General features: G+C 38.9%; 1 protein-coding gene across 1 annotated transcript in view; it reads left to right on the top strand.

Moving 5' to 3' along the window:
• Window positions 1–10,920: 10,920 nt before the first annotated feature.
• Window positions 10,921–11,895, top strand: part of ODAD2 (outer dynein arm docking complex subunit 2) — an 85,321-nt gene continuing 84,346 nt past the window's right edge. The window contains exons 1-2 of the mRNA XM_068405620.1: window positions 10,921–11,142; window positions 11,174–11,290. Of these exons, the coding sequence (XP_068261721.1) occupies window positions 10,921–11,142; window positions 11,174–11,290 (339 nt within the window). The remainder of the gene's footprint in view (window positions 11,143–11,173; window positions 11,291–11,895) is intronic.

The raw sequence follows: 11,895 nt of genomic DNA, 5'->3' as shown, positions 1-11,895 counted from the left end.
TATAGATGGGAATCCCATCAGACAGGGACTGTGGCTCCATCAGGTGCCCTGGGAGAGTGTCTCAGATCCCTCCACCCGCATGGGCACCCCCAGACTCCCAAGAGGGGTGGGGGGGTTCAGAAATAACCCTGCACTCAGCATTCCTGTTTGGCAGACCGAAGAGCTGAGCACAGCATGTCTGTATGTGCATCGAGGTGTGCTCACATAATCAGAAAGCAGTAAAATGTTTTGAGATTCATTTGAATATGGTCTGCTCTCGGTCTCAAGTGCAGCATATATAATTAACACCAAAAGTGGAGATGAAAAAAATCACCAGATCATCCTTTGCTGCTGTCAGTATGGCAGACAACACCAAGTATTTTTAATTGCTGTATTCTCTTCTATATAGAATAAAATTAAGCTGAATGTAATTGTAAAGTCTCAATATAATGAGATTGCAAACAATTTGCCCCCTTGAAGATTCTACTCAGTCCTTCACCATGTGGAGTATATAATTCCAGTTTTGCTTACTTTAAACTGAATGGAATTTCTGTACCATATTAGGACAGCTAAGTCCTTCCACGCAGAAAACTACTGAGCTCACTGGATATTTTTCTGTCGTGGTGCCAAACCATACAGCAATCACGCTGAGGATATGGATGGAGGAAAGGTTGCTCTGCACAGTAATTCCATATAGGAATCACTATTGATTACAGAGAGGATACTTTATGGGTAGTGTTAAATTATGAGGTTTCTCTTAAGTGAGAACATTGATTTACATGAGTAATGCAAAGGCTCACACGTAAGCTGAACTCAGACTTTAACTGTCAGCCATAACACAACTATTTATACCACAGATCCGTGCTTAGCCACTTATATTTAATTATAATCAGTTGCGGTGCCTCCATTTTCTGTGTTTACTCAGAGAATCACATTTCAGAGGTCAAATGCAATGACAGTTATACTACAGTTATTTGAAGACATGCTTAGTTGCACATTCTGCATGTATCTGAGGACAGAATTTCTGGAGAAGAAAGGATGAGTACGATTCGTCAGTCCTTCCTTACATGAATAAAATTTCACACACATCAGTTTTAGTCAGGCCATGTCTGTGCGGCACAGCACAGTGCTGTGGAGAGAGAGCCAAAGCATCTCAAAAGGAGCCAGCTTGGGTAACTGGAAGCACTTTAACCACATTGCTTAATGCTGCACAGTGTCTAATTTACTCTGTTTTTTAGCAAAGTAAATTAGCTTTGGCAAAGTATTGCACAAATAGGCTAGCCTGCTTCCAGTCCATGAGCCAGCTTTGGCACCAATTTCTACATCGTACTTATTGTGCAGTATAGCATATCTAGTAGGAGATGCAAAGGACTGCTTGCATAAAAATTTGCAGATTTGGATCCTCAAATTTTATTCTGCACTTATTCATTTTAATAGAAAAAAAATTTATTAACTCTTAAATGTCACTGCTTCAAATTTAGTGGTGTTACTGAACCAAACTATCAAAAGAATAAACTACGATTATAAATTAATCACTAAAGCATACCATTTTGGGCTTACCATGCTTAAATATGCTTATGTTTACTTGACAGCAGTAGCAAACTGTTAATTGGTAGTAGATTTCTTCAGAATCTTAAGCCTAATTGCTTCTGATCCCTGGCATACAAAGACTATCTTTATTTCCAGTGTGAAAGGCTTTACCAAAATCAGAACATATCACAAACATTTTACATTGAAATCTCAGCAGAAAAACGTCATTAATATAACTAAACTATGTTTTAGAATGTCACAGGTACTACATTTTTGGAAAGAGTCTGGTAAAAATTAAGTTTAACTGTCTGCTGTCTGACAGTATTGTTGAGGGACTAAATTTTCCCCCCCATGAAATCAATGACATAAATCTATTGATGACAATGGGAGCAGATACTAAAGTCTTGCCATGTATGATTTTCCAGTAGGGACAGAATCTCCTTCCATTTCTGAGAAATTATTTCAAACTACCAAGTAAGACAGTCTTTTGGCATCGTGATCTGCAACCTTTTCAATACCAAAGCAATAGACACTAACTTGATATTCCAGGAAAAATTACATTCAAACTATTCAGTGTTTTCTTCCCAAATCTAAACAAAGCACATGTGCATGCATTTTGAAAAAGTGGCCTGCTTCATCCCCCACATTTTACATTCAGAGCTGAAGGCTTGCTGGAAATCAACAGCTCTTGTAATAAACTGAAATATTAATTTATGCATAAACTGGATACAAAAAGAATAGAGGGTTTTTTAAAATAGATAGATAGTTTTAATCTCCATCTCTGCTTAAGGTAAAAAATAAATGAAGATATACAGCTAGACGCAACTCTTTCTACAATAAAATAACTAACTACCAAAATGTGGGAGAGCTTCAGATCCTCTAGAACAACCTTAATGATTCTAAATTTCAACTAAAATGCTTGTTTTGATACAGTTATTACCAGAAGAAGAAATGGAAAAAATCAGAGGAAAAATGTACCCATATGGAGGACTCTAATATCCATGGCACAGATCTTGAGAATAATACCAGAAAATTGGCTGAATTAACTGTATCAGAATGTACACTATGCAAGAAGACATGTACATGTAACATGCATTTCTGCTTCTCTCAATAAAAATAATTTTGATAAAAAGGCAACTTTCCTCCTCAATTTGAAGTTCTACTGTAAAAGGATTTGAAATGGAGCTATAATCCCTATTCTTATCCATGCAGGACTTATTTTTCACCCAAGTTGAGTGAAGATGTCAGTATCATCAAATATATTCTATGGACTTGAAGGAGAGTTGCTTTTTTATTTTGTTTTGTTTAATAGCTTGCACAGTACCATCACTATGAAACAGAAATCTAGATAAATAAATTATTTTTCTACCAGGCACTGGATTAATGCTCAACCTTGCAACATCCAACTGTTGCTCCATATTAATTTTAGAGCCAGTTGCTGCTCAAACCCTGTAGCGATTTGGCTTTATTCTGATCTCCACTCCTCTCACAATTTCACATTTTCCCATATAATGTTACCGTACCACCATAAATGATAGAAGCAGTCTCTTCAAAACCAGTGATTGCTCCAAGGTGCTTGAATTTCTGCCTTAAAATGACCTACAAAGAAAAGAAAACGCCCTGATGTCAGTCTTGGCTTTCTTTCTGATTATATAACGGGGGGAAAAACTATTTGGATTTTTTTTTTTATTTTTATGTTATTTTTCATAAAAACTATGCAGGGAATTACCCAGAATTATTACTGGTGATTGCCTAAGTAGTGAAATGGGGCTAGCACAGTAATAACTGGAAGCTGAATACCTGAAAAGAAAAGGATTTACAGTTCTCTTTAACCATGTAGTGTCTTTTGCACGTTTGTATTACCACCTAGTGTGAGAATCCGGTCTTCATGAAGCGGCCAAACTCTCCTTCCCAATTAATATCACCGCATTACAGTCCAAAATACTTTCCACCAATACCTCTCATTTTTCCTCTAGGAAAATAAATCCATAAATGGAGACTACTTATGACATTCTATTTCTAATTTTAAAACAATCTCCCTTTCACACTCCCACCCCAAAACATGCAGCTCAATCCTTTCTTCCTTTTTCCCCTTGAAAAAGGAGGCAATTTTTAGAAACCACTAAGGAAGCAAAAGGCATTTGGGCACGTCAGTGGCATTCACTTGCAAAGGGTTTATGTTTGAAAGCTAAAAACACTGTGTTCAATCACAGTACAAGACACACTGTCTGCAGTATTACTTTTAATATCAAGTTATTTCAAATGTCTAGCACCACAGGCTAAACATATAACTATTAAGTGTGGCTGGCAATTTTTCTTTCCACATTTTAAAATAATGCTCCATTTTTTGTTTTACTAGTCAGAAAGTCAAAATCTTTTCTAAATTGCAAAGGTGAAAAGTGGTTTTGGTTACCCCTGACTTAGAGTAAGGTGCTCTAATTTGCAGGGTTACCACTTTGTCCAATACACTTGGCACACACTATTTTGGGTAAATATTCTGTTGGTTTGCTTTTGTTTTGTTTTGTTTTAATTGAATCTCTACTACTTTGGATAAAAATAAAACTGTTGAAGTTCCATTAATTTTTAGAATATAAATTAGAATGCCTGATTTACATTGACGACTTGAAAGGCTTCTACATCTTTCTGATGGCTGTACAGGAACTGTATTAACTTTGTAGTTATAATCCACTCATAAAACTAATTCAACTAACCAATGAGCAAGTTTTAAAAGACATGTAGCTTCTATGAATACTGAATTACTATATTATTAAGGTCAGAACTAGTTCTAGAAAAAGCATTTTATAAACAACAAAATGCATAGATATTCTTTTTCCCTGGAAAGTATAAGCAAAATATAATTTTTTTATGCAGGGAAGAATCAATCAGAAAAACAAAGAGAATCAGTCATTAATCCTTTCTGTGTGTAAGGGGTTGTACCGGTACATGAACAAATTAAGGTGGCTAATGGAGTCAATAATTTGGTGACTCCTCCTGTAAAAGTCAGCATTTTAAAACAATTCAAAATTTATTCATATACTTAAATAACTCTAGTCCAGAATATCTTTCTCTGAAGCTTTCTCTTTCAGTGTTATTAAGTACACATATTTTAATAGCAGAAATTTCAAGACAAAATATTACATGAAGAGGGAATTGAGGTTGAAGATGCAGAAAGATAATGGAGGAATTAAAAAGAAAAATCCTTGATGTAATTATCCTCCACTGAAATATTACAAACCTAGGAAAAACAGCCTAAATTTCACTGAAAAGATATCCCACCATGTTGAGGCCCCTGATAACCTGAGCTATATCTTGTTCTGATGCTACAAAATAAACACGTGAATGAATTTACTACATCTTTCAAAATCACAGTTTTCTAAACTGGTACTCCAAATACTATTATGACATAGTCACAGTCATCTGGTTATTATACTACAGTGATTATTTCTTCCAAATTATACTCAGAAATATTCAAAAGACCTGGGCAGTCATAAACAGAAATTAACAAAAGGGAATAAACAACCATCTACAAATAGAGGGAAGCACAGTCTAGTAACATAGTTCGTATTCTGAAATATTATATCCTTTACTGATAAAAACTTATTAAATCACATTCAATCTTGGACTGTAAACCATGATTCCCATCTGGAAGACATTTCTAAAAAACAACAGCAGAATCTCTGTTATTGTCATTGTTCAGAAAATAACTATCCAGATATTGCTAATCTCTAACTTATTAACCAAAATATTATCTTGCTTTATTTTCCTTGAAGATTTTTGAAGTAACTGTCTCTGCCAGACACTGATGCACAACATCACATATCTCTCTGTCCCTTACATTGAGTCCCATTTGAAAAATGGCATTTTCTATTTTTTAATTTCCAGGGCCAAGACAATGTATTGCACAATGTCCAGTCTTTAAAAAAACCTCACTTCAGATCATTTGGCATTTTTTGAAGTACATAATTACTCAGAAAACAAGAGATAAGTAGGAGATCACAACACAGAAATCAGAGCCACGGTGAAAAATGAGTAGTCATTTACTTTCTAAGGATTAGGTTTTGAACATTGTTTTCCATAAAATCATGCTTAAAGAAAAGACATCCACAGATTCATCATGTCCTCTCCCTCTTTTTACATTCTCATGTAGGTCACCTCCTGAGCTGAAACTCTGCCTTTCCACAAAACACTATTCCCTAATTAAAAAAACAAAACAAAACACACACAAACTAACAATGGATTACAAGAATTCAAGATGCATAAAAATGTTCATTAACAACTCTAGGCACCTAAATATTGCGCCTATACTGAAACACAATGAAATAAATGCAGCACAACTGGATTTTTTATTTCTCTAGCTAAGCCCTTTCAACCAAAACAGTAGGACTTTTGTTTGTTTTGTGAATGCAAAAAATATGTAAATTTTGCAACAAAAGCAAGCTAATGAACAATAAAAGGAAATTGACAAATATTATCTTGTTTTCTCCTGATTTGCAACTTGTCTGACAAACTGCCCATGAAGCTGATCAGCTAAACTGCTATTTAACAGAAGGAATAGCTGGTATTACTTACCTTGAATGGCTTTTCTATTTTATGTAAGCCTCTACAACTGTTTTTTACAACTTACATTACTGTTCTACTACAACAGTAATAATCTGCACCCTATGCTACAATAATGTGAGGAAAAATATAGAAGAAAAATTGCTTACACATTCTGGCTGCAACTTTGAAATTGTAAAAAAAATTTCCAATTGCCCTTCTCCTCATGTTAACAAATTCTTCATATTCCCCATTTCTTTGTGCCAGTAACAAATGATCTCATCTTTGACTACGCTCAGGCAAACATTTCACCTACTGTTTTATAAAATGTCTTTTACATTAAAAATGTAAAATAAATGTACTACTACTAATTTATAGGATTACCCAAACTTGGTGCAAATGCCATCTCTGGGTGGAGCCAGTTCCTGAGTAAGCTGCTTTTGAGAACACATTACGATTTTATTGCCTGGAAGTTTTTGGACGCTGATTTTTGAGTCACCAAGAGAACAGTTTCATAATTCTTAAGTGATTACTTAACGCTTTACCTTTCAGACAAAATTTTCTAAGATATCCATTTATACTCTTATGCTATGAGATATTAATAGCATTGATCAATCAAATCTGGTAAAAGCAAAAGGTGGTATTATATATCCTTCAGTCTGGCTAAGTGAGGGGTTCCTAAGAGCTTATTTTTTAGTGACAGCTGATATAAGAAGGCATGACTTCTTGTCATGCAGCAAGACAAGCCTGAATGCAGCTAAGGGAATCACCCACAGCTTAACTACCAACACAGTAACTGCAGTAATGACTTGCTACAGCCAGTATGTGTCTGAAAACGTGCAAAAGACTGCAGAGCACACAAACTAAGAACAGACAGCAGGAACAGAAATTGTTCACATCACGTAAGGGAATGAGTGAAGAGTTTTGGCACTGAAAAACACAGTTCCCAGAACCCAGGGAGGTGCAGGGCAGACACGGCAGAGTACTTGCATGTGAACAGGCGCTACCTGCACCCACAAACTCTGCCCTAGGCTCCCTAACCTTCTCATCTGACATGAAGGTCAGGGAAAGAGTTCATGAGCAGCAAAAGTAACGAGATTTGATTTCTTATGGAATTATGTGCTTTCTCCCTTAATCTTCTGCTGTCCACCCTCTCCATAAAACACCCACTGGGCAAGGCTGAAGTTACTCTTGTTCTAATTAGCCAGCACAGTATGAACAAAACACTTGGCTGGCTGGTTGCTACAGAACGTGATCTGCAGTTCGTATGCCTGCCTTTACCTCAGCAAGGGCACTAATTTTGCTTTCCTCTCCATTCGACTACCTCAGGTTTTACAAAACTTGTAGGAGCTTAATTATTTCCAAGACCACAACCCTCTGCGAAATACGCCTCAAATTTGCTATCAGGTTCAAAAATTACTTTGAAAAGAGAAAATAAAAGTAATGGATTAAAAATTGGTTGTGTATTCAATTGCAAGGTGACAACAAGCCCTACTGTGATCTGAAAAGCAAATGTAATCCTAGAATGTAGTAGTTGAGGAACTTCCAAAAGAGATGAAGACTATTAATGCCATTGTAAAGGGTGCTCGTGAAATGTCCTTAGAAATTAGTGGCAAATCTATTTAAGAAAAACAAGCTCAGACTGGAATACAGTCAGATAAGGGATACTAAGATGGTAAGAGAAATGAAGAATTTGCAGGCTGAGACAAGAGGAACTGAACTTGTTTAGCATAGCAAAGTGAACTGTAAGAGAAAATATTCTAACTCAGAGACTGGGTGTAAAATCTAAGGAGGAAAAGTAGCTGTTGAAAATAAGGTAAAGGACCAGTGCTGGTGCAAGAACAAATATAGACAAACTAGTAACACAAATTGAGGTTAGAAAATAAACCAGATGGTTTCTAGTCTTCAGAAGAATTAGAGCAGTCTTCCTATGAGCACAGCTGAGCTACAAACTCAGTATTTGCCTGCCACAAAGAAGAAAGGGGAAAAGCACCTCCAATCTCTAGACTATCCATAGGCCTTTGGTTCTAAGAGCAGATCCCAGCAGCATTCCTCACTGCTGGCTTGCAGGACGTGTTCTGCTTTTTCATTTTTTGACTTACCTGTCCCCACAGGAAGTTCCACTGGTAACTAAGCCTCAGCTAGTTAGCGAAGCCCCTTTCATGGCCAGTGTAGATGCGTACTCTTTGAGGGCAAAACATCCCATTTATCTTTGCCACTGAAATATCTTTCCTTCTTGCTGTTCAGTGGAACAGAGTGATCTTATTTAGGAATTCTATTTCTTACTACACCGACTTCTTGCTTAAAATACTCAGCTCTGTGTGAAAACCCACTGTCTTCACTCCCCACCACCCATAGTGGGGATACTTTTACTCTCTTTCACATTTTGCTGTTTGCACCTTCTGCCCATCAAATTCAATTTTTAGATAGTCATTATTTCAGTAAAAAGAAGAGATTTAATCCTTTCTGGAAATGCCTTCATACATAGTATTCCATAAAGAAAATAAATTGCATGAAGTCTTTACCCAGGCTTTTTACTAAAAATGCTCTTTCATTTTCACCTAATCAAATGATTCATTTTCTATCTTCTCAAAGTTATGCAGTGAAATAAGAAAAGCCAATGCTATTCTCAAGTCATTATTGTGCAGACTGCATGTACTTATCCGTAGTTACTGCTTGAAAGTTTCAGTAAGTAAAATGTATATGGACAATCATCTCCATGAAAAAAATGTATTAATCCCACACTGTTATTCTTTGAGATACATCCCTCATACATTCCATGACCTTCCTCATTATTAGAGGTTTCTTATCCAGCTGAGTTCTCAGTTGGTAAAATAACTCTTGGCTATGTTAACTCTATGGTGTTGGGACACCTGGGTACTTCTGTTGGGCTGTCCTTGAAAGGATTATTTTTCCTATGCCTTCGCAAGGACACATATACTGGAAAGCTGACCATAGCTTCCCAGCCTCAGCTAGTGTGCAACAGGTAACCATTCCTTCCGAGGTCAAATCTAAATCCAATTTTTATCATCTGATAGGTATTTTGGTGGATGCAGATAATTGAACTGGAGAGGGGATTTACAGGTGGGAAGGGAAGTCAGGGAATATAGTTCTTATCAGTCCAGTGGTACAAAAGAGGAGATGGGCAGGTGAGAGTGCAGTAGCAACTTCATAACTTAAAAAATTTATCCAGAGTGATGGCTCATTCACATTACGGATCAACAATAGGACTGGGGAAATAGTATTAATTTCCATTCTGTGTTTGGGGTGCTTTATTTGCATGTTTATAGTGTTGTGTTATCCTCAGTATGTGAAAGGACTTTATTCATTGGCACTGCCCATACATATTTTCTTTACTTCTTTCAAGAAACGCTATTTTCACATTACATTTTGTTTAACAAAAAGCATTTCAAGCATAATCTGTCACGCTGCCTCAAGAACTAAAAGTAGTCAATGTTAACCTTATTAATTAAAGCTGTTTTCTTGTAATGACTGAAAGCTAGTGAAAGGCTTAAGCTATACTGGCTAAGATTCAAGCTAAAAAGTATTCGGTGGTCTTCCTTCAAACTCTGGTGTAAAGTAACTCTAATCACTACATGATTTAATTCCATGCCAAAAAAACCTACAGCCTGCTTTATTTCTAAATATAGCTCCTCTTACCTTCTGAGAAACGTCCTACCCCTTCAGCCTTGGCATCACTCACTCCACCACCCATCACACGCCCCGCTGCCCCCAAACCCTCCTGCCTCGCACCGCCTGCCACCCGCCTGACCCCTCTCTTGGCTCCCAGACCCTGGCCCCCAGTCACAAGTGCGCGGTTTCCACAGCACAAGCCTTGCTAAGGTGCCCCTACCCCAGCACCGCCGCATTTTGACGGACACTGTGGACAGCGGTTGCAGCAGCCCCAGCCACGCGTCGCACTCATCCATCTCGCTCGCCGGCGTTCAACGCCCTCGGCCTTCCCCTCAGGGTATCGCCCTCCGTGGCCTGCGCCCGCAGGCGCCGCGCCAGGCGGCAGCCCGGGGCCAGCGGCCTTTCCGCGCCGCCGGGCGCCGCTTGTGTTTACCCGCCTCTCCAGGTAACGGCGGCCGCCGGGATCCGTCCCCGTGGCAACGCCGCCGGCCTCAGCTGCGGCCCGAGCGGCGATAGCGGGGTCCGGCGCGGCTCGCCCGAGGCAAGGTATGGGGGCGAGCGGTGAGGGGCGTCCATCCGCCGGGCTCCTTGCGTCCCTGGGGTGGCTCCGCAGTGCGGCCGGGCTCCAGGCTCCCGCCCGCCTCCCACAGCAGCCCCGGCCCCGGCCTCTGCCCTGAGTACGCCGCGGAGCGCGGGTGGGCCGCCGCCATGCCGGGCGCCCCGGGCTCCCCTCAGGGGCGAGGCCTCCCCGTGCCTGTCTCACTGCGGTGGCTCTTGGCCCTTCCAGGCTTCGCCTTTTTCCTCCATTTAAAGAAAATGTCGGGGGAGGTCATTGCTGTGGGTTGTGTGTGTCTGTCTGCCTGCACATACGGTTTGTAACAGTGGCATCAACTTTACAAGGAGAACCTGAGAGCCTTTTGTTACAGTCACAACAGAAGCCCTCTGCGTTCAGCTCCCTGAGTTTCTTATAGCACCAGGAATTATTTAATCAAGACGAAAAAAACCTGTGTTTTCACCCAATTTCCCTATTTCTTTAAAAATATTTGTGAGTTCTCTTCTTCAATTCCCCCTTTCCCAGTTTGGGGATTTAAATGAGTTAAAAGAATCTAATCATTCCTAGATTTCTTTATTTCAAATTGTAACAGCCACAGTGCATTGCATTTATCGTTTGAGAGCTCAGTTTGGTCATTCTCTGACTGTGTTTCTTTGCTAAGGTGTACACCTTGGATACTAGTCGAGACCATGGGATTGGCATTGGCAAGAGCGGCTCAGTGGACTGCCGCTGGTTCTGGAACTGGCACACTCGAAATCATCCCTTTGAACGAATCTCTTTTAAATCAAATTATTAAGTTTGCAGAGGATTTCAGCACTAGATATCCTCAGGAAGCAGCATGTGTCTTCAGAGAGCCCCTTGAGTGGAAAACGCAATTGGGCTGTTCAGTATTTGGAGAGGGTTATGAGATCAATTGGTTACAGATTACACATTCTCTAATGATGCCGAGCTCCTCCCTGGAGACAAGTGCATGGAGAAATTTGTTATTTAGTCATCAAACCACATGACAGTGATCCTTTGTATATCACTTGCAGCATAGCAGGAGTGTTTTTAAATGGAGTAAGTAATAATAAAGGATACCATGGAGTAATGAATATTTTTATGTGCAAAAATCAATCAGGTTTAGGGTAGTAGTATTGAGGCTGTAAGATCTGCAGACCTAGTTTATTGGTACAGAAGGAGAAGATACAGTAATAAATGTATGCTAGTTTTCCCATATGTTTTGAGTGCTTTTTTAATAAGTTTTATACTAGGAGTGTATCCTGCACTCTTTGCTAGCAGTGCTTGTTTAGTCTTTAAATGTGCCCTAACAGTCCTTCACACTATTCCTATTTAAAAGTTCTGTGGGACTCGATGCTTCCTCTGGTGCTTCATTGCTCTTGATCTGAGGTGTAATATTATTGTGTGTGGCTAATATAGCTTGCTTTTGTCTTTTTATAAATTATAAGCAGTTCTTTCTCCTTTCAGTGGAAGCTTTTTAGAAATTATTTCTCTCTTCCACTTTTTGGTTTTGGTTACCTCTTTCCTTGCAGATAGGTTTTATTTAGGCATAATAGTCTCTATGTGTGTTAAGCAGTGACCAGAGCTCTTACATTCATTTTGAAGGGAGACTGATGTCCGTCAGGTGTAACTCCACAAATTGATTTCCTAAGGGTTAAAAAATA

This window comes from Nyctibius grandis, chromosome 7 (assembly GCF_013368605.1).
Source record: "Nyctibius grandis isolate bNycGra1 chromosome 7, bNycGra1.pri, whole genome shotgun sequence".
Taxonomy (NCBI): Eukaryota; Metazoa; Chordata; class Aves; order Nyctibiiformes; family Nyctibiidae; genus Nyctibius; species Nyctibius grandis.
The sequence above is the reverse complement of the archived record's forward strand: the minus strand, read 5'-3'. Positions and strand labels throughout refer to the sequence as shown.